Source organism: Corvus brachyrhynchos, unplaced genomic scaffold (genome assembly GCF_000691975.1).
Source record: "Corvus brachyrhynchos isolate BGI_N302 unplaced genomic scaffold, ASM69197v1 scaffold80, whole genome shotgun sequence".
In the NCBI taxonomy this organism is placed as follows: domain Eukaryota; kingdom Metazoa; phylum Chordata; class Aves; order Passeriformes; family Corvidae; genus Corvus; species Corvus brachyrhynchos.
In genome coordinates, this window is record NW_008236769.1 from 11,691,911 (window position 1) to 11,715,405 (window position 23,495).

The following is a 23,495-nucleotide window of genomic DNA, read 5'->3' on the forward strand; positions in this document are numbered from 1 at the left end:
AGCGGTAATGCCGTGGTGGCCCGGCGTGCCCACGCACAGAGCTGTGTGAGGGCCTTTTATTTCACAGAAGCAGTAGGGTTGGAAGGGGCCTTTGGAGAGCATCCGGTCCACCCATCCCTCCCCCCGCAGGGTCACCTGGAGCAGGTTACCCAAGAACGTGTCCGTGTTGTTTTGGAATGTTTCCAGAGAGGAAGACTGCACGACCTCCCTGGGCAGCCTGTTCCAGTGCCCTGCAACCCTCAACGTAAAGTTCTTCCTCATACTGAAGTCAAACTTACTGTCTTTTAGTTTATGGCCATTACTCCTTGTCCTGTCACTGGGCACCACTGAAATGAGTGTGGCACCATCCTCTTGGCACCCATATTTATGTATTTTGAGGATAGCCCTTTTAAACAGGGGGGGCAGAGGATGGCTGGAGCACTGCCTTGTGACAGGAACCTCGTGTAACATTCTGTGTCATCTGCAGTCTCTAACTGAGCTAAGTCAGACACAGGAAACTTCAGAGGAATGCGTTTACTTGTTCAGCACTCCAGGCTGGCTAGCAAAGTGGGGTTCTCTGGTGAAATGTATGTTTTAGAAACGAAGTATTAAGTAATATAAAACTAAAAAAAATCCCTTAGTATTACCAGAGTCTTGCAAACAAGGCCTCTAAGTTATCTATTGATAACTTATCCTATATCCTTTGCTGTCTGTTACATGCACTTTAGGATCCCAAAGCTGATTATTTGTCTACTAGGAAACTACAGAAAAGCAGCAAACTCCTTGTTCTTGTAAGTTGTGACTGTTTTCACAAGAGTGTTTTTACACTGATTTTAATTTTTTTGTAATTGATCAAAAACCCTGCAGTTTTATTTTGAGATGTTTATATGTTAAAGTATTTCTTGTTCCATTTTCAGAGGAAACTTTAAAACAAAGGTTTAGAAGACAAGATTCTGCTTGCTGTCGAGGTAAAAACAACCCTTATAGCCGAGATCTTGAAGTGCAGTGTAACTTCACTGTAGTTTTGTTTTTAGAACAAACTGAAAACCCTGCTCATTTTGGAAGATTTAAAATAATTGTGGGTGTTTTTGTAAGTGAATGTGAGGAAAACTGTGTAAGTAAAATCACTTCTGTAGGTCAATGAGTTGCTCAATATTAACACCTGTTGCTTTTAAACTAATGATGTTATTCTATTTTCATAATAAGTTTATGTGAATTAAGGAAAAACATATGTGCTTGCAATGATCTGGGATATAATTGATGCAAAAATATGTCCTGATTTGATTAACAAAAGCTATTAAGTGATCTCTGAAATTAAAATTGTTTTGTAGTCTTTGAATAGCCACTTTGATCCAAAACAATTTTCAGGGGATTTTTTGTGATCTGACACTTCCTTTTTCCTGTACAGACTCTTTTTATGAAAATACTGAATATTCATTTTAAATGGCAAAAAAATTAAAACTGGAATAATACCCCAGATTTTTTCATGTATTTGGATATTTTCTGCTTGCAAAAATATTTTCATCATGAGCTGTGGAAAGGATTTTGTGGAAATTCTTAAAAAAATTGGATATCCAAAGGCTGATGAGCTTAATGGAGAAGATTTTGACTGGATGTTTGAGTCTTCAGAAGACAAATCATTTCTGGAGTGGTTTTGTGGAAACATAAATGAGAAACATGTGGTATCTGAAGAAGAGCTGCAAGATTTTGATAATCTTCTCAAGTGTGGTAAGCCTGTGTTGGAAGGAAATGCACTGGATGCAGTCCTTAAAACCTTGGAGCCCACAGGTTCAAAGAACAGTAGCCAAGAGGAGGACATGCAAGAAGAGGAAGGAGTGAAGAAATTAGAGGATGAGCTTCAAACTCTTCAGAAGTTAAAAAACCTTCAAATTCACCGGCATAATAAGCTTCAACTGCTGGTTACTACAAACAGCCACGTGTTACAAACATTCCAAAGCAGAGAGGAAGAAGCACGTAAGGCTTGGAAAGAAGGACTGGAAGCGTTTACTGCAGCAAATAATAAGCTTGACAATGAACTGCAGTCTCTTATAGCTGCAGTGAAGAAATTTGCCTCTTTCTTCACTGCTTCAGATTCAGAACAAGAGTCGGATGTACATCCAGTGTTTTTTTCCCAGCTTTCTTTGGACAAATATTTGTCTCTGGAAGATGAAAGCACTGCAGCACTTACATCATATGTAAAAAAGCATTTTTATAAAGGTATGCCTGAATGTGCTGAAAATTCACATGAAGGCAGCTTTCAGCTTGAGGATTTAATCAAGGAAGTCACTTTCAATGAGACTAATGAAGTTTGTGAAGAAAGGCAAGAGATAGCCAGGCTCCAGGCAGCGTATATTTGTGGTCAGAACCAGCTAATTCAGCGGCAAGCTGAAGAGGAGGGCCTGAATTCAGCTATCGAGTGTGCAGAGAGCCTGCTGCAGTCCTGGGACAAGGTAAGGCACAAGAGAAGGTACTGGAGTTTCAAACAGGCATGTTCCACTGGATCTAGTGAAAGGAATTGCTGAGTTATTGGTATTTCAGTTATTTTTATGTAGTGAAATTACACTTTTATGAAGTTCTCGTCTTGCTCACAAAATTGCTCTTGTGAAACAGCTTCATTTTCCATAGTTAGAAATTCTTCAGTGTGGCACAGTACCTTTAATTCTACTGTCCAGCATTATTACCTTTAAAATACTAGAACTTATAATACCTTTCTAGTTTAGTTTAACTTAGAATTTTCAAGTTAGAACTGGCTCTTTGTACAATAAACAGAATCTTAGCTTTGGTTGCAATTTCGTGGTATCAAGGAGCCAATATGATAAATGTATTCCTGTTCATATGCGTAGCATAACCTTAAAAAGTTTTAGTTCACTTACTCTGGAAACTCAAGTATTTGTACCAAATAAATGAATCTGATAGTTGAAGCCTCAGAAGTCTCTCAACAAGTTAGTGACAATGAGATGTGGCTAGTGGGATTTGTGAAGAAATCATAATGAAAGGAAAGGTATTTGCTTATGCCAGTTGTGGAATCACTTGAGGCATCCTGTCAGTTTGTATATTTTCATTTATGGATGACTAGTATATAGGACTTGATTGATGAGGGTAATTTGAAAAAGATTGATTCTGCCAGCAGTGTTGATCATCCGACTGAATATAAAAAATTAAGTTTGCATGTGAGATTTCAGTTAGACGTGATTGAAATATAGGTGCTGGGTAAAATGCAGCTCTTTTATTTTTAACAAAATAAACTGTTCCCTGACTCTGTGGTAGAATGAAATTACTTTTTACTGAAATATATTAATTACTTTGTTCATCTGTATTTGCATTACGTTGTAAAATTCTGTGAAACTACTTGTGGATTTAATTTCATAGATAAATGTAATATAAATACATGAATTTTATATGAACTGAAGAAATGTTTGGGGAGTGGCTTGGAGGGAACTATGAAGAAATTCACAGGTATTTTGTTTTATGCAGGATATTGGACAACAGGAAAACATTGATGCTAAAATACCTAGTTTAAGTGCTGAAATTTCATCAATTAAACAAGATATAGCTCAGTTAAATAATGAAGAGCTACTTCCCCTTCTTAAGAAGAATGCACAGCTTTTGACTGCACCAGTGGTGAAAGAATACTTAGATCACCAAATTGCTCAGCAGGACTGTTATGCTGCAATTCAAGATAAAATAGGCAGGCATTTGATAAGACAGAAAACATCATTTGAACTTATTCATCTGGCCTATGAAATGGAGATGAAGAAACATCAGGAGATCAGCTGTCAGCTTGAGAATTTGGTAGAATCTCTGAAACAGAGCACTGATGAGTTGCAGCAGAGACTACAGGTGATAACTGAACGAACTCAACAGGCAAAGCCAAGGAGCACTATTAGTTCAGAGGATGGTTTCTCTTGCAGGTGAGCATTAGAGTCATTACTGAACTTAGACTTACTTTGAAATAATGGGGAGATGAAAGCTCAGGCAAGCTAAGCCTTGCCTGCTGCTAAGTTCTTAGTTATGTGTTGTAGCTGATTAGAATTTTGAATTTTCAAGATGTGAAACTTGTTTTGTCCCTGTTCTTTGAAATTCTTTTCAGGTTTGCCTGAGGAAAAACTGTTCGATTATCAGTCTTTTTAATCTTGCTGAAGCATTCCTAATTAATATGCATAACATGAAGAATGTTTAAACCCAAGCGTTTCTTATCTAGCACCTCCTGAAACTTACTCTAGAGGTATAGATGTTCATAGCAGTGATTTCCCAGGTTGTATGCACGGCCTCATCAGCTGAGCCCGCAAAAAAACCCCCGTGTGGTAGGAGAGAGGAACGACTCCTTTGGACTATGAAATGTGTTTAGCTCATTTTTACTGCTTGATTTGCCAGCTGGTTGGAGTGTCCTGGCGCCCATGTATGAGTCTAGTAACACCATCTAAGTAATTAAGTCTTGTAGTTCAGGTGATACAGTTAAAGATGTGTGCTGTGCTGCTCTTCCATCAAGACTAAAGTTTTTGATGAGGTATGTTGTATAATTACAGGTGTGTTACTGTCAAAGCACTATTCTAAAGAAGGAGGAAAATCTAAGTGTTTTTGTTTTTTTTAATAATTGATTAGTGATAGCTGAGTATGGTTTGGCACAGTGAATAACTGGAAGAATTAGGCAGCAGAATTAGGAAGAAACTGAATGTGTTTGTGTCAACTTGTTACATTTTTGTTCAGGTTTATTATAAAGTCTTCAAATCGCTGAAATGTTTCTGGCTATTTTTTCTTCTTTTTCTTTCTTTTTGTTAGAAAAAGGGAGGGGAAATTGAAAGAATTAAAAACCTTATCGGGTTTGTAAACAGAAGACGCTTGAAAGACATTCAGTTACTTCTGAAATACAGCTTCTGCTCTCAATAAAGCCAGTCTGATTTTATGTTAGGGATCAATTCCTGAAGATTTTGTTACACAGAGGTGGTAGTAACATTTGAACAAAGTTGCCTATAATTGTGTTAGCCTATTCCTGTGCAGTGTAAGGGTACAGTTTGGGTAAGGGCAAGTTTGCTATAGTTTGTAATGCTGTGTTTTGCATGACTTGTAACTAATTGGAGAATTTCTTAGCAGTCTCTTCATAGATGGAAAACAGGAAATACTTCAGTAAGCTTGAAACTGTTACAAAGATTGTTCTTATTTCTCATTGGCCACTGAAGTCTGCTTTCTTTCAGCACTTAAAAAAAAATCTATCTTATTTTGCAGTCCTTGAAGTGTCAGGAAATAGTTGGCAGAAGCACACTGTCAACTTCTATTTGCATTCACGATGTACTTACTAACTGTTACTTTAGTATTTTGTTGCTGCTAATTTGGTATTGAAGTATTTTGGATTCCTATTAATCACTACTATATATAGATGGAATCCTGAAATCAGTGGGAGATATAGCAGTGTAGTAAAAGTGCCCTCAGCTGTACTTGCCTTACTTGTCCTCTGACTTCTCAACACAGACATCTGTCTCTTAACTAATGATGATAGAGTGCACAGGAAACTTAAAAGTGCTTGTGTGTCTAACTTCACTTGTTACAGGCTGTATCAGCTCCTGGAAGGAGGAAATAAAAAACAACAATTGTTTAAAACATACAAAAGCCTGGAGCAGATGGCTCAGAAGTTAAAGCAGGACTGTGCTACAGTACAAGATCAGCTGGCAGCATCTGCTCAAGAGCAGTCTCTCCTTTTGTCCAGCCTAGAACGGGATGTGGATGCCCTTCATGGTGCTCTCTATTGTGGAACAAATCAGATACAACTCCGGAGTCCGGTAAGCCCTTATTGATTTTTAAAAAATTACTACATTATGTGTCATGTTCTTTAGTGATAGAAATATAGTGTGAAAGCTCTAGACACACAAACTGTCCCCACTTACCAGCAACAAATCTATTAACATAATGATGATGGATGCTGTATTTACATTGTTCTTGGCAAATGTTGGATTTTTGTAAATGCTGGCAAGTAATAATTTTTTTGTTTCTGAGCAAACCATTGCATCTAACTGAATTTCTTTCAAAGGCATGTGCAGTCCTCTATTCCCGTAAACTTACGGTGTGAGAAATGTGGTGTCTGGATTGGGTGTCACTGGAAAACTCATTTATGTTGTTCTTCATTTCATATGGGTTTTATCCCGTTACCTCTAAAACCTCAACAGTACTGGCTACAGGTGGATCATTTGGATAAAATAAAAATACCAGAATTTTGAAGGACAGTTGTGGTAGGACAGTCCTGCTACACAGCTCTCAGGTGTTGTGTTTAGAACATCTTTTAAATGGGAACAGGGTTTGTTAAATGCACCTTGTTACGGGTTTTAAAAGATTGTAGATACCTCAAAAATGCATCAAGGGAAATATTCTGTTACATAATACTTCCTTGGTTAATTACATAAAAATGTATTTAACATTAATCTGTCAAGTGAATTTGCAACATATAGAAGAGTTTTTATTGGAAAACGAGACTCTGTAATTGGAACAGTATGTATTTAGGGATTGCACATTGATAAATCAAATACCTTCCTATTGATATAGGTTGCTTCTTAAAATATGACATCTTGTTCTACTGCTACTGTTTCTCAAGAAAAGTAATTCCTTAATAAGGGAATAATGTGCAAGTAGATGATTAGTCTGCTTATACTGAACTATCATAAGAATGACAGTTGGGAAAGTTGTAGCTGGTAATTAATGATTTAATTGTAAAAGTGATTTGGCTTTTTTGTTATGACCTTTTTTTGTTCCCTTTTAAGATTTGACTAGCAATGAAGACTTGTAATTGATAAAATATGACACTCATCTCTCTAGGTCAGGGTCAGGTTCTTGTGGTCTTAACTCATCCGGTCAACAAGTAAATGAAATTACATTTGCATAACCTGATGTGAGTTCTGTTACATGGAGCTCAAAATTGACGTAAATTGAATGGAATTCCTTATTATCTTTGTTTCTGGTTTTTTTTGTGATTGCTTTTCGATTACAAACAAGTGCCTTCCCAAAGCAAAAAACCTTTTATATTTCTAGACCAGCTAGTGTATTAACAATAGAAAAGTAGTAATTTTTTTGTCTTGTATTTTTTATTAGGAACTTACTGAGCAGTTTCACCAACTAGAAGTGGATTTAGAGAAACTAAATCATCTCCTTATGGATCTGGTTGCTGATCTGAAGTCGAAGAGAAGCTTTTTAGAGTCCAATAGGCTGCATCAGATGGAAAGAGACTTGTATGTGTATTTTTTCAAAGATGAAGATCACTTGAAAGAGATGGTGGAGAAGCTTGAGCAGCAGTCTCAGGCTAAAGCCAGTGGTCTGGAAGATGAGAATTTCACAACCAGTGGAGTTCTTAATGTCTAAACAGCAATGTACTCTTAAGAAAGGAAAATGTTAATGTAAACTGTCTAGGAGTATATGGAATAATAAGCATTAGCTTGTCAATGCTTACACTTACCTGTCGCTGCAGTGAGTCTTAACTGCCACTGTTACCAGTGCTGCTTTATGGCTTCTGCCCGCCGAGTTCAATCTCAGTTTTGTCAGAACTCTTGGATATGAAGTAACTGTTGGTTATTTGAAAGAAGTATGTTCAGGCTGCTCTTCCGCTGGTCTGTGTGTTCATTTCTGCTGCACACAGCATAGCACCGAAAGGAATGTGTCATACCCTTAAGTTTTTTCTTGCACGCTAAGAACTTATGATTGAACTGCAAAATAAATGTGGAGGAGGCATTCCAGATTTTGGAACATGAATATAATGTCCTCATAGTGAAGAGGAGAGTTCTCCAAGGCAGATATTCCATGATTGTTTCCCTTACAGTTCTTCTAAGGAGACTTGGTTTTGTTAAAAATGTGTTGGAATATGTACCAGAAGCTGTTTTAACTACCAAGACCATCTGCTTTAAGACCATTCCAGCATCTCTTAATTTAACTTATGGCCTATCTTCTCCGTTGAAACCAGTCCATACTTATACTGGGCTTGTCAATGAAAAAGAATTTTAAATTTATCTTTTGTACTTCTGAGTTTGCCTTATAATTTATAATGATAGGCATTTCAATTCAGAGTGCTGATGCTTTCATACTTCTGTAACAATGTGCATTGTTAGCCTGTTTATCAAATTTTTATATAGCTTCCTAATATACCAATGGAACTAAATAGGCTTTTATAGTATGATAACTTCCAGTCTTTTATCTTTTGATGGGATCAGCTGTGCTTGCTTTCAAGCGTTTTACATATTGATGAAGGTTAGTATATTAGCTTAAATTCTGTAACAGTAGTCTTAAAACTATTTTGATGGCAGACTTTTAACTTTTATGTGATTATAACTTATTTTGAAATGTGTAATATTTTTTTTAGCTTACTGGTTGGGTGTCTTTATGTCTGGATTTTATGCTGCTTAACTCTATACTTTGTGTTTATTATTAAATGCCAAACTCTATAAATTCAGTTCAGTGTGGCTAATATTTATGGTGAATCTGTGTGGGTTTTTCTAGGCCTGTTCTCAGGCATGGTGTCTTGTTTATATTTAGTCTGATGGGTTCTCATTTTAATCTGCCCCTGAGGCTGTGACTGCTGCTTCCCAGCCTGAGAAGTCAGAGAGCACTTTAACCCTGTGTAGGAAAGAAGTGTTGCTCTTAATTGTAGAAGTTAGGAGGAGTTGTGTGCAGGGAAGGATTATACTTCTGACTCCTGGAATGTAAGGGAAAAGAAAGCCATTCCACCTCTCACCCTTTCCTTCACATGCTTACTGATTAGAGCTAGATAGATACAGTCAGTACTAATGCAGTATGATGGATGTTCCTCTTTGAATTGGATGCAAATGCTTGCACTTGTAAGTATTGAAAGTTGCAATGTAGCTGTGGTTTTGAGCCAAGAAGAAGATTTCTATGTAGGCAGAGGAACTGTTGTTTGCTGATGGTTAAGTTTGACAGTCTGGTCATGCACTGGATGTAGTGGGAGAAGACCAGAGTAACAGGAGTCCAGTTACCCACTTGTATAGGAATAATTGAGTAAACAGCAGGTTTTGGTAGAGTGATTGATTTGTACAGCTTGGATACTTTAAGTATTTTTTAAAATATTGGATATTTGTCTTATGTTTGTGTCAAGTTTTACATGTTCTTCTGGTCTAACTGTAAAACAACAAGTCATCTGTGGACACTGTTACTTGTGATTCTCCAACGTATGTTGTACCTAGGGATTCTCCAAGTATTTTGTAGGTATTACAGAATATGGACAGGTCAGCTGGAAAACCAGCTCCTTTTCAGAAAAGGATAAAATTTAGAACAACAGTAGCTGGAGTCAAAGCTTGTAGAGACTATAGATACTGCTGACCCGTTTCTTAAATTGACAAGCTATAGTAGCTATTTTAAAGTTACCAATATATAACAGTATTTGTGTGCATCAATTATACAAAATTTAAGAAAGTACAGGTCTTTTATGGTAAGTATTTTCTGAAACAGCACAAAACTAATGACTGTATATTGTGATAGTAATGCTTGTTTCTTTAATTTTATGTTGGCTTAATTTTTACAATTACTTGAAAGTTCATTGTGTTTTTCCTGATAAAATCCAAGCACTAGTAACAGTAAACGTAAGCAAGTGCTAGATACAGACTAGTTTAAAGATGCTGGGAGGGGGAAAGTATCTCAGACATACATACTTTTTGTTTTATTTGTCAGATTTTTTTTAGTACAAGGTAGCTGTACTTAGGACTGTGATTTTTTTAATCAGTGTATTGAAACACTAATTCAAATAAGTTAGTTTTTATAAATTATTACATTTTTATTTCCAATACAGTACTGATGGGCATGTCTGGGAGCAAATGTAATTTTCTATTGAGAATGAATGGCTGAACATATTCACTATATTTTGTCTTTAATTTCAACAGAATATAAGTGAGGATTACTCATGACCATGATTAATTTATAATTTGTGTGTTCTGTGTTTAGGTTTAATCTTAAAAATGGAGCGGTATATAGGATGTGAGATTTCTAAAGTGCCTTTATCTGATATTGCTCAGAGGATTCTGACAGCTTTGCAGTCTATTCCTGTAGAAGTTCGTACTAACAGAGATAATAACCAGAGTGAGTAAATCTCAGCCTATATGTGTTTTTCAGTTGAAAAATTGAAATATCAAACCTCTAGTCCCTTTTTTTATATAGATGAAAAGAAAAGGTGAGAGTTTAGGTTTACAGGTTTAGAAAAGGAATTAACTGTAACTGTGACATTTGCTGGGACTTTTCTGATTAAATAATGTTACCTGAGTACAAGGAACTGTACCACCAATTTAATTTTTTTTCTTTCTGTTTTGCTATGTGGTACAGAAGTATATGGGAATTTCAAGGTGTTACTTAAGTAATTCTATTCAATGTAATAAATTAGATGCATACATTAGCTTGACTCTGGACTAGATGTTTAAAGATCACTGGAGGTACTTGGAACTTACCAAGTGACCTGTGAACTCTCCAGACTCATGTCTAATCTTAAAACGTATGTTCATTAGCAGTGTGCTCATTGTGAAATTCTAGGGGGAAGAGTGAACAAAAGTCCCAGTGAAGGAGCAAATTAGGTAATGTTAAAAGTGCCTCAGCAGATCTGGAACACTGTGGATACTAAGGAGGTTTTGCAAGGTGCAGTTTTTATTCTCAGTTCTGTGCAAGTCACAGTCTATCATCTTGTGGCTCTAGAAAGAACCAGATAGAAAGTTGAGTTTTCCTTGATTTTAGTTTTCTGTTTTCTCCTGAGAACTAAATCCTGGAATATTATCTGATCAATGGGCTTTAAATCTAATGTTTATTCTTGTGTACATCATGTTTTTTGCAGCCTCCATTTTATATAAATTATGGTTCAGGCTCCTCTTTCAGTAAAGCTTTGGATCAGTGGAGCCTGGTGGTGTACCAGTGACAAAGGTAGTAGTTCATCACTGTGTAAATCAGTGATACATGTTTAAGGAAATATGGGATGAGTTAATTTTAAAATGTTTCATTGTATGTGTTACATCTGGGACTAAAACCCAGATGATTTTACAGAATTTGATCTCTTTTTAGCCTCAGTTTGATATTTTACTTCTCTTGCTACCTTGTCATTGCCTGTGTGTGTGTATATATATATATATATACACATACAGCTTTAGTATGGGTCTATAAAAAAGAAGTTTGCCTCCTTTAAAAAAACAGAAACAACTGCAAACCTCTGATGTTGGTCTGTTTCAGACTGTATGAACTGTATTTTATAGATAGATTTTTAAATTTTAAATTCTACTTAATGTAAAAGCTGTTTGTCTATAGAAGGTAAATATTGGGCTCAAATAGAACAAATATCTGCAATGTTGACCTATTTGGTGAAATTCTGTGGTTATCCTGGCAGTGGAGCTCTAATGTTTCCATCAAGCCTTGAGGAGCTGGAAGGCAAGGACGGGTTTCTGCTGCCATCTGGTGATACTTTGTCATAATTCAGAAACTGGAAGTTGGCAGATCTCTTCAATACCTGTCATACTGATTATTGTGTGCTGGAGGAGAGAAATGTAATCCTTGTCTGTGTGGATTTGTCAAGGAAAAGTGTCTAGCTGTGAAACAATTAAAAGCACTGAATATAAACTCAGATACTATCATTCTTAATTTATTATCTTACTGTTGTAGAAAGTGCTCAGAAAACCAAAGGTAAAATGTTTGAAGCTCCAAATACAGCTGTGCCATATTGGCTGTTCTAAGAGTTTGGGTTAGAAGTCTGAGCTGGAGCTAAATGTCAGACTACACACTTAGACCAACATGTAGAAATAGGCTTAGTTTCTTCTGTAGACAAAGGTCTTGATTTGCCCAGACAAGTTTTTTTAAAACAGTTCTAGTAAATAGAAATAGATCACCTTATGCTTTGACATTGGTCAAAACCATTGTTGTTTCAGAAGTACTGGTAATGCAAGTTCATAGCCCACAGCAGCAGTTTAGTGTTGTACTCAGTATGGGGGGACAAAATACGTGCTTTGCCCGTGATGTGTCTTTTGGCTGGGCAGTAAGATAATCTAGAGATAAAGGTATCCGAACTCGTTGCAAACTCTGGAGAGACCTGCACTTCAGGGGAGTTCTCTTTCCATGTTCCTCCTTCTGTACCCACAGACTGTAAGTGCCACTAACCTGTTACCCCTGGCTCCTTCATTTCAGTCTTCACTTGCTTCTCCTCTTCTTGGGACTTCTGGACAGTGCTAAGGCAGAAAAGAAACACGTGTCCTAATGGTTTCACTTGCCATGGTGTGAGTCTGAGGTGCATTTCCAAACCCTTCTTGGAACTGCAGCATCTGTGCTTTCAGAGCCGTGGGCTAAAGGTCTCTGGCAGTTCAGTGGGGGCCCAGACTCACAGCTGTGCTGTGCTCTGTGTCAGACCCAGCACCAGTGGCTGTCCTGCTTCTTGTGGGACTGGTGTCACCTTATTTTCCTGTCAGTTTGTCAGGTCTGAGTTCTCCTTGCTCTCTCTCACCTGGTCTTAAAATGCCTGTTCTATTGCAAGATGAACAATGTGAAAAAATTCTCTGCAGGTGAAACATGGTCAGTTGTTTGTAGGACATGAAATGCTAAACTCAAATACAAATAATGCTTTATAGAACAAAGATTTTGTGGAATACTTGCTGCTGAATTCCAAGAAAACAGTTAAGCTGTGTAAAGTTTCTAGAGTTTGGATTTTTCTTTTCTTTTTTTTTCCTTCATGCTCATACCCCCAGCTTTACTATGACCAAACTGAGTTGTGTTTTCTTGAAAGAGGGAAATTCACATAATTATGGAATTATAGTAGTGCTTTCTCTGAATACCATGGAAAATGTTTTTAGCTTTGTAGTGAATTTTAAGTAATTTTTTTTATTAATGGTGACAGAGCAGGCTTTTGCATTGATGCCTTAGGTTTTAACTTTTATATTTTTCAAATCATGTACTGCCTAGTGTGTAACTCTGAAGTTTCTTGTAGCCTGTTAACTTCTGCTCTCTCATGCTAGGTAGACATAACAAAGCCTCTCCGGGGCTGCTCTCCAAGGACACTCAGACTGTCCTAGGCCCAAAAAGTAAAAACCAAAAGCCTCTAAAGGGAGGGGCAAGCTTGGGGAAACTACATCGTTAACTGAAGCTTTAATTGGAGAATTAACCCTGATATGCAAATGAACCAAACCTGTAAAAGTGCAAAGAACTCATGACCTGTTGTCCATCTTGGGGTCCATCTTGGCAATAGCCTCTGGCTCCCCGGGGAGTACCTTTGAAGGCCTTTCAAACAAATACCTACCTTTATTCCCTTACTCTTTTCTAGTCTCTGTTTCTAGGATGCCTCTTTAGGCATCAGCATATGCGTATTTTGGAACCTGCACGGCCCTTTTAAGCATGAATACTAACTTGATACTAACTTGACAAGTGGTTGTCAAGGGAAATTTTTTGACAATTCTTTTAGGTTTGGTAAAAGTGTCAGTAACATAACCTTGTATGTAACCTAAGTTATATGGGCTGCTTGCAGATTTATTTGTGTTGTAAATTGTTTCTTCTTTTTTAAAGGTATGGAGAAGACAAAGGAAAATAAACTAGGTGATAAGGATGCACATCTGAGAAATGAAAAGGCAAGCGTTTTGTAAGATTGAAAACCACTAAAAGCACACTTTTTGTAGCAGGTTTGAAGTTATAGACTGGGTCTTTCATAACAAGCTTTATCACGATATATTTTACACAGTCATATTTCAGATAACTTCCTCTGTCTTATTTTACACTTGGCCTATATTTACCTATGAGATTCTTGGCCCCACTTCGGTTCCCTTTTCACAGGAAGCTGGTCTTTTATGACAGATTGATCAGAAATGTGATTGCCACATTCAGACAGTTACCAGGGTTTAGAAATGTTCTCAGACTTCTGTCACTGAACAATCATAAAATGAGCTGATTCATATGAAAAATTATTTTATATTAGGAAGCTTAATTTTGGGTTTAATCGTCTTTCTGAATTTTGTTTGATGTGCATGTGAGTGTCAGTGCAAGAGTGGGAACAGGTAACTGTGCCAGCCGCAGCTCAGGCTGTGATTGTAAAATCCATTGAGCTTATTGATGAGTGTTAGTGAAAGAGTGGAAACAGGTAGCTGTGGCAGCCGCAGCTCAGGCTGTGATTGTAAAATCCATTGAGCTGATTGATGAGTTGCAGATGCTGCAACTGATCCAGCTGCAGATTTCACAGCCTTCCTTACTCTGACTCTGGTGCATGTTGCACACTTCAATTCCATTCAGGTTGCTCAAGATGTAGAAAACTGATGCCTTGTGTGGAGTGGGATAGTTTCCTACAAATTACATTGGCTTCCAGGTGCTCATGCAGCTGTGGGTGCACATGGATAGTAGTGGAGCCCCTTTATGTGATGATGAGACTAATACTGACTCACTACATCTAATGAGATCTTCCTACATTGACATAAATTATGAAACTACATCCTGGGAGTCATTTTTTCTACTTCCAGCCATGTCATTATTTCTAACAGATCAGTTTGTCACAGAAGCTGCTGTTTCTCTCTGTGGTTAATTGTAGTTCCAACTGTATTATTCTGACTTGATAATTAAATTGCTTTGTTCTTATTTTTTTTAACCTTTAAAAGAGAATTGCTTATTCCTGATTCTGTAATTACTAGAGTGTCGTAATTCAAATTCTGCTGTGTTAAATGATAAAACTATTTGCAGTTTGACTGGCGAATACACTTGAGTGAATTAGTTGCCTTTCTATGGCTCTTAAGCATTTGGCCCTTCTGTGGTGTACTAGGGCCGGTAACATACTGAGGAAATTTCTGAAGGAAATAAGGATGAAGGAGAAGAATTCAAACATTACCATGCAGCATCTTGCTTAATGCTGTTTAGTAGCATGCTGCTGTAAAGGGACTATCTGGAGTAGGAAAACTCTTCTGGATGTAGTGGATTAAAATGAATGGAATATAATACTTACTCATACAGATGATAATAATTCTTCAATGCAACTTTCTTATGTATTTTTGTTATGTCTTACAATCCTCTAAATTGCTTGAAGGGATCCAATTGACTCATGTACTTGAACTTCCAAAGCAGTCATTAAAGTCCCTTGCCAGAAGTTCTATAACAAATGAAGCTGTCATGAAAACAACTCTGAATGTTGAAGCTAAAGATGAATAGTCTCTTCCCTCTTCAGACAATAATAACCTTGTCACTGTGGAAGACAGGCTACTGGGCTAGATGCATCTTACAGTTGTTAATTTGCCATTTTTAGTGTTGGACTACCATTAGATTAAAAAAAAAAGTGGTTGTGGATGTAAACAATATATGTCATCAAAATAATCTCTACTGATAAATACTTGAATTTTGGTTTATGTAATGTGGTTCCCTTAAACTGGCTCTGTTTTGTTAGTATCAACATTTTTTCATAGAATTTTGCTTTCTTGGAAGTTTATCTCAATAAACTTCATGGAATTTTTAATTCCTCCTAATAAGTCAAATAATTGGATCTGCTAAAAAATTTCTGATTTTCCCAGGAGGTTTGTGATTCCAGAATTGCCATATTAAAAGCAACTACCAGCCCTGGAAGAAAACCTTCTGGTCAGATAGTCAGGACAGTGCATACAGATGAAATGCTTGGCTGTCAAGATATTAAAATGGTGAGCTGTTACCAGGATTCAGGCTTCCCAAAATGGGGGTATCGAGAAAGGAGTCTTTCAGTAGAAGCAAAAAACCTGAAGAATGGGGAAAAGAAAATAGTTACTCCTCTTAAAAGAAAACAAAATGTGTCTACATCTTGTTCAGAGAAAACAAGAAGATTGCATGTAAATACCTCCGTGTCCTCACATGAAAGAAGATACAGCTGTACTCCTGGACAAGTAAAGTCTTCTGGAAGGTACCCTTGTGATATCAGCAGTTTAGGATGTGAAGAAAGAAATGAACTGCTTGTAACTCTAGAACAGGCCGTGGCTTTTGTAACTACTATGGTATTTCAAGATGGTTCTTCACAGCTCAACTCAGAGCAGGTTAGTGAAAGATGGGTTTTGTTTAGAGTCAGTTCTATAGAACCCTTTCAGTGTGCATTTGACTGATAAACACAAACCCGTGTCCACTGGGCACACTGGTGTATGACATACCAACATGTACATTTAGATTACATTTTATTTTAAAGTACCAAGTAAAACTTGAAGAAAATGAAACTGCTAGGATTTTTCTTTCAAGGCTGAAACACTTGCATGCTCTTCTACTGTGTCAATAGTGTATGCAGTAACTGTAGCATACATAATAGGTTTCATATTGTAAAATATTTGAGAATTTACTTTATAGGATTGCACAAAATCTGTCAGAGGAAACACTATTGTAATTGTACTTAACAGGCCTCTACCTCATCAGTAAAAGGAGTTGTTGTGCTGGTGAAGAATCAGACTGATCACCCTTGTCCTCCCAGTCACACTTCAACTGGCTATACTTGGAATGCTGCTAATGAAAACGATAAATTATTTTATTTCAAAACTGAACAATCATCTCCCTGGGAACAAGAACAGGCTCACAAGAAAATTTCTTGGTGAGAGTATGTGAGAAAAAATACTGTTTTGCTTTACATATGCTTTCTGCAGTAATGATGTTGGTTACTTAGCGCAAGCCTAATCTCCTTACATGTCAGACTCCTTGAGTTTCATATTGGCTGTATTAGTTCTATGTCAAGTCTGGACTAATACAAACCAAATAATAACAGACTATTCCTTTGGGCTCAGCATATCACTGACTGCAGCCCTTGCACAATTAGTTTGGGATTCTGGTAGGAGCTGTTTACATTCACCTGCAAATCCTTTATGAGCAGTTAAAGCTGGATGGCACCAAAGAATATGTTTTGTCCAGGCTTATCTTTCTTGTATTTTATCTTCCAAATCCTGAATTGCATTTCTTATCTAGCACATTTATGATGGACATCATTGTGATAAGCACCCTTTCTGAGCTTTGTTAATACTTTAAATCTTTTTAGCACAGGGTTTTTTAATGACTTTTGACATTCCAAATGAAGTTTTACTAATATTCAATAATAACACAATATAATTTTGAAGTGAAGGCTCTGTGTATCTGTTTAATGCTTGGATTAAATTTTAACAAAAAGTTGGACTATGTTTTAAACTTCCAGTTACTGTAACCGAAGTCCATTTTTATTCCTATTAACTTAGAAATCATATCCCATAAAGGGAGAAATGAGAATTGAATCGGATTCTTAGATGTAATAGTCTAGCATGTTAGAACTTCATCAGAATATTTTATGACTTTCAGGAATAGTTGTTTTATTGTAAACAGCTGAATTTGGATTATTAAATTACAAAACATTAATTTTCAAGATGTGGGACTTGGTTGTTAGTTGCATCTCTTCCACTGCTTGAATTCATGCCTTGAAACAAGTCATAACTTTGGTGACCTGTACTTCTCCAGCTGTAATATTGGGGTTACGTGACAAGTAGTTTAATAGGATGTTGTCAGATTGAATATAGGTTGTTGTGAATTGAGAATAATATATCAGTAAAGCATGTACATATAAACAGTAAAAATTCAATAATAAGTTGAATAAGGATATTAGCATTCAGATTTAACCTATGGGTAATTATTTATTGTAAGAATAGTGCAGTTGTTTAAGAATGGATCTATAATGCATACAGCAATACCTAGTGATCCATGTGATTTCTAATATGTCCAAACCCTTGGGATTGTGGTCTCATACCATCAAAAATGCTTTATAAAATGATTATTTTTCTGTATTGCCCAAAATAGAACTTAGTAAAAAAAAGATACACATAGTTGGTAAATCTATATACTGATATATATATATAGATATATAGTTGGTTACATCTATTTAAAATAGCATGAATAAGGGAATTACAGACATTTGCAAGAGGTATGGAAATACACGACAAAGAGAAGCCTTTTGGATTTAAACAGCATATTAACACAGGGCAGTTATGACAGTTTAGATTGTGTGGCAACTTTTAAATCAGTGTTTTATAATGCTACATCAGTTTAGCCTCTGTGATCTTATTTGGGTACATTGAAGTATTACAGGGATGCCAGTTGGTGTTTTGGATTAAGGTTGCACTTTAAGAGTTAAACAAGGATTTGTTTTCTTTATGTGTATGTGATAAAGCATATCTGCTAGGATGTTTTATTTTCTTAGAGAACGTAGCTTTGAGTATTACTGAATTGAGAATTTAATATTCAAATGCAGTATTCTGTTCTTATAGGAATAAGGAAATGGGTTAATTGTTTAGTATTAGATGCTAATTAAACAAACAGTAAATAGATTGACTAAATCTGGTAGCATGTAGTGTGTGTTAATGAACTACTTCTGTGCAGGCAAGTGTTGTTTCAAATGCTACAGTGCAAAGTTCCAATAATTTGCTTCAATGCAAAAGATTTCCTGAGGACTCTACTTCAAGTTTATGGTGATGAAATCAGCTGGAAACAAGGCAAGTATTGAATCTATGATCTCATCCTGTAATCTCTGCACAATTGGTGTTTCTGTTAAGATCACTAAGTGTAGAAATAACTAAATTGGTGGTTAAGTAATATATTGAAAAACAGAGTTTAGTACCATGAAAAAGAGCACCCTTCTTGGGGGAGGTTGTGGCCAGAGGCTTGGCACATCAAGATAACATTTCTTCTCAGAGCAGGAATCAAATAACTGAGTAATTTAAGGATAGCTTCCAGTGGAAACAAAAGCTCTCAACACAGTCCTGACTGTAGCCAAAAAGGTCAAACTACTTCATGTTTCATATTCCCTAGAAAAAAACTTCCTCTTCTCAAAGGAAAGGCTGAAATAAATCCCAGAGATGCTCATAGTTGTCAGAACTAGAAATCATTGAATGGCCCTTGTTTTTTTGATAGTAACAAGACTCTTCTCTGTGGATTTAAAAGCAACTGCAAACAACAGGCATAAGATGTAAATATGATCTCTTGTTTGGGGTTTTTTTTTTTCAGTTTTTGGGGGTTTTTTTGGTTCCATGTATCAAATTACTGCTGAGTGAGTTACAAAAGTACACATGACCTTTCAGGGAGGGCTCCCTCTATGGAGAATCGTCAACTTGTGCTCAGCATTTGAAAAGTTTCAGTAAATCACAGTAAACTCTTGATCTTTCAAAATCTGGTGTGAAGATCTGTATGAAAACCAGCACTGGAAATGGGAAAGATGGGGAAGGAAATGCCATAATGGGACTGGTGGTAGTGACAGTTTTGTAACCTGTACACACAGAGGAAGTACTAGATAGGTTAGATCCTACCTGATCCATGGGATTTGAATCTGAAGTTTCTGGTAACCAAAAGAATTCTTGTCTAGGCTTTTAAACTTTGAAACTTGATGTTTCCTCACATATTATTTCTGCTATGAAAAAACAAACAAAGCTCCAATAAAACAAACAAAACCCCTAAAATTCTTTTTAGAGTAGTTCTGAAGCTGTAATTTGCATTATGGACATTAAAATTTGCATCCAGGTAAGGTGTAGCATGGAGTTCTCTATAAATGTACCTGTAGGTCATCATTTGAACTTACTTAGGGGTTACTGAAGAGGATACTTAGGTTTATCTTTGAATAGATCACAAAGCAATGTAGTTATTAGTTTCTCCTGTTCTTTGTAGAGCTGCAGGACACATGTTGAGATTGTAGTTCAAAGGGAAGTGAAACAGCCCTGGGCTTGGCCCATCCTATCCATCTATGTGAACGTGAGGGTGCACTGTAAGCACATATGATCCTATAAGACAAAAGGTTCTGAGTTTTGGAAATGATGCATTGTGCACCCATATGTGAATTCGTATATATATGTTAACAATCTTGGTCTGATTATTTGGAAGTAAATCTCTCCCTGATTCTCAATAGCAATTTTGTGGATATCAGTCAAGTTAACAACAGTAAGAAAACTGTACCAGAGTGAGACTCTTATAAAAAGAACTTCAGCTTGAAATTTTTCAGTTCTAAGAAAGAGAGGTTTTTACAGTAAATCTAGGGAGCCAGAAGTTTACTTATATTTGAAAACTTGAAAAAAATCAACCAACCAAAAAAATCCACCCTAACCTCACAAAACAACTCTTTGAAAATATGCAATACTGAACTTCCTCCTGTGTAGTCATGATATTGATTGTTAGAGCTGCAAATTCAATGCTTAGCATTTTTCTTGAGTAAATACTTTTCTGATGTGTGTCTGCAGGAAAGATGGGCCAAACTCTAGAGCTATTTTTCAGTATGGGAGGTAATTTAAATATTTTGAATAACTTGTTTTTGTAGTTGCCGATTGTGTCATGTTAGATCCAAGGATTGCAGCATGGCTGATAAACCCCAGTGACACAGTTCCTTCCTTTGAGCGTTTAATACAGAAGTATTTTGAAAAGCCTTTTTCAAAGGGAACAGAAAATACAGATACAGGCACTTTGAGAAATGTATCTGTAAGTAGTTTGTTTTCAGTTGTTTGTGGTTGAGTTAAAAAGGGAAGGAAATTATAATAGAATTGCTTTTGCTTAGAAAATATTGCAAAATAAAATAGATAATGCTTTTCTAATGGAAGAACATGATTCTATTAATGCTACATGTTGGAAATCTAGAGAAAGGGGAGAAGGGGAGGTTTCACTGCATTCTACCAAGATGGGAGCTCATCCTCCAGGAACACCTGTAAAATTTTCCTTCAAAACTGTAAAGTTCAGGAACAACATTAATTAATATATAATTTTATGCTTTTTCTGTTCATCTGCCTGCGAAATTATTTCCAGCTCTCCTTTCCAAAATGTCTAATGCTGTGTTCTCCAATTCCTGTGGACTTGTAGCCTATATTTAGTTGTTATTAACAATTTTGCTAAATTTCACAGCTGGTAAAGGACACCACATCATAGGCTGAGAAACATCAGTGAGTCAAATGTGAACCTTCAAGCACTTTTATGAAAAAATCTGTGAATTTTAATTCTCAGTGTGAGAGAATGCATGATGAACTTTTTGAGACGTTATGCCCTGGCAATTTCTTCCTATATCTTGTCAAATGTCTTCCTGTATTCCTATTGAAATGTATTTCCTGAATGTTACAAAATATTTGTGTCTGTTTTGGGCCATGGTAATCTACTGTGGACACATTAGCCTTCAGAGGTTGTTTGAATGATAAGATGTAGAGCAGTCTAAATAATGGATTGTTTGATGCCATTCACTTTTCAAAGACCTCGCTCGTTCAGAACAAGTATTGCACCAGGGTTATAGGACTTGTAGGGTACAAACCCACAGATGTCAACGGGGGTTAGAGCATGAACAGAGGTCAGTAGTATTGGCACCTACCCATCAGTGTAGACATTCTGGACAAACCAGAGCCAGTTTACTTTAAAACACTCTAAACTGCAGTTGTTCAGAAGATACTTCATGAATTAAGTTATTAGTGTCGGGAATAGACAAGCAAACAGACAGAAGTTATCTATAGTTATTTCTATGTGTGATGGCCCTGCTGTGAGTCAGCATCCTTAATCTTGTCTCTTCCCTTAGCTTGACTCGGTCTTTTGTTCTTCAGATATCACATCTGTTCTTAGCTATTTTTCAACTCTGTCATCCTGATTCCCAGCTCTGAGTTAAATATTGAAATTTTATTTCCTTCCTGTCCTACTTCAGGTCTAGTTTGTTTCCTTGCTCCAACCATCTCCAGTGTCTTTATGCTGACTTGTTCACTTAATTCCCAGTTAATCCCTCCTTGGAACATCCTGTGCTTATTCCCCCCATTCCTTATTCTTTGTCACCTGGACTCTCACACTTCCTTTTTGGCTTTTCTCTTTGCTCAGTGAGTCCCAGTTCTTCCTGTGAATCCTGGCTCTTTGCCAGGTTTATCTCTTCAATCTTCTTGCTCTGTTTTTACTGGTAGATTTCTAGCAGTTGTCTGTACTGCCAGAGGGATCTGTGGTGATACATCATCTTGTGCCTCACTACTTCAGTGTAGCTCCTTGTCTTGTGCTAGTCTTGTCCACCCACCACAGTACTTGGAATGACTGCTGGTTTATTCTGTAGCCCACAACTCACCCACACACCACGAGCATGAAGATGTGCTGCTTGCTGCTTGTCTGTATATTTGGTGCTGTGCCGAAGTGGTCGTGGTCCATATTCCCTGAAACATTTGCTGGAACAGGTGCTAAACATTATGCTGGTCATGCCATCGCTGCATTTACTGATGAGGAATCTTGGTGTCAGTTGAAGCCTGTCACTGGGCTCTCTTCCACTCCAGAAAGGGATCAAGCAAGCGGTCTGTATTTCACAGACAGCTCGTTTGTTCCAGAACAAGTTGGTATGGACAACATTTCTTGGAGAGAGGTTGATGACTTTTCACTGCAGTGTGTACTAGATTGTTTTAGAACAAAGATTATCACCAGTGGATCTAGATAGTTCAGCTTTGAAGAGAGCCCTCTGCATCCTACCTTTCAGGGCCTGCTGTTTCTCAGTCTTCATTAAGTTTATTTTTAATGGTCATGTTCTTGGAGCGAATAGTCATACTCTGTGTTTGTATACATTTCAAAATGGTATTCTAGCCAATTGAAGGAGGTGGCCTGGTGCTGTGTGGAACACCTCTGGGAAGGAAGTGAACAGTTCTGGCACAAAAGTAGCAGTACTTATATGAGAAAGAAAAATGCAGGGAATTTTTCCTCATTTTACAAGTAGTAAGAAAACTCTGACTTCAGTGTCAAAGGCAGTTTATCGATAAAATATTTCTCTGTACTTGATGCAAAATGTAAATAAAGGAACAGGCAAAATCTGGAATGTTCATAATCTGTAGTGCTGTGTTAATGATTTGGGTTTGTCAGAAATCTAAGAACATTTCTAAAATGTTAACAGAAGGCATACAGAAAAGCACATTTTTACAATTTATACATATTAAAAAAGAAAGTCTAAATATTTTTATGTTAGCAGTATTTTTGTTAGTTATTGATTTATTTTTGATTTATTTATATCAGTATCAAAACTTAGGTGTGAACTTGGAGAAGCTTTATAATGTAATGATGGACCTTGCTGATGGCTTAAAGGTAAGACATAAAAAGAATTTGCTCAGGAATAACTATGTAAGTATCGAATTAGAGAGTTAATGATTATTTCTCATTCAAATTGGAATAATAGAATGCTTCAGTCCTTAGTGGTTTACATTAGTAGTCAACATTTAAAATAAATTGCCCATCAAACTTGCCATTTTTTCTAGAAGGAGATGGTGAGCGTCAAGCTTAATCTTTAGAAGAAACTTTTTCTCTACAACAGTTAATTAAATGAAGATTCTGAGAACAAGACAGTTTCATAATATTGTGACTTTTCTTTTAGTGTTTTAAATCTATATGTTACTGTCTAAAAAGTATTGACAGAGGTAAAACATAGTATAGCTGGTTTTTTTCCATGTATTACCTGTGTATGAAAACTCTCAGCATATCTTTTGTTCTAGATTGTGTTAGCCAAGCACTGGTCACACACTGGAACAGGCTTCCCAGAGAGGTGGTTGATGGCCCAGGCCTGTTGGTGTTTAAGAGGCATTTGGACAGTGCCCTTAATCATATACTTCAAATTTTAGTCAGCCTTGAAT

The 23,495-nt window shown here is 36.7% G+C and overlaps 2 protein-coding genes across 2 annotated transcripts in view; both read left to right on the forward strand.

The window, feature by feature from the left end:
- POLN (DNA polymerase nu) overlaps positions 1 to 23,495 on the forward strand; it is a 103,225-nt gene that overhangs the window by 2,862 nt on the left and 76,868 nt on the right. The window contains exons 2-9 of the mRNA XM_008645092.2: positions 782 to 947; positions 9,904 to 10,038; positions 13,477 to 13,538; positions 15,453 to 15,941; positions 16,293 to 16,480; positions 18,283 to 18,395; positions 20,204 to 20,361; positions 22,885 to 22,953. Coding sequence (XP_008643314.2) covers positions 782 to 947; positions 9,904 to 10,038; positions 13,477 to 13,538; positions 15,453 to 15,941; positions 16,293 to 16,480; positions 18,283 to 18,395; positions 20,204 to 20,361; positions 22,885 to 22,953 — 1,380 coding nt within the window. The remainder of the gene's footprint in view (positions 1 to 781; positions 948 to 9,903; positions 10,039 to 13,476; positions 13,539 to 15,452; positions 15,942 to 16,292; positions 16,481 to 18,282; positions 18,396 to 20,203; positions 20,362 to 22,884; positions 22,954 to 23,495) is intronic.
- HAUS3 (HAUS augmin like complex subunit 3) lies at positions 7 to 8,418 on the forward strand. Its single transcript, XM_008645091.2, has 5 exons — positions 7 to 770; positions 897 to 2,429; positions 3,454 to 3,890; positions 5,525 to 5,753; positions 7,054 to 8,418. Exons 2-5 carry the CDS (start codon positions 1,506 to 1,508, stop codon positions 7,318 to 7,320), a joined length of 1,857 nt encoding a protein of 618 aa, XP_008643313.1. The 5' UTR covers positions 7 to 770; positions 897 to 1,505; the 3' UTR covers positions 7,321 to 8,418.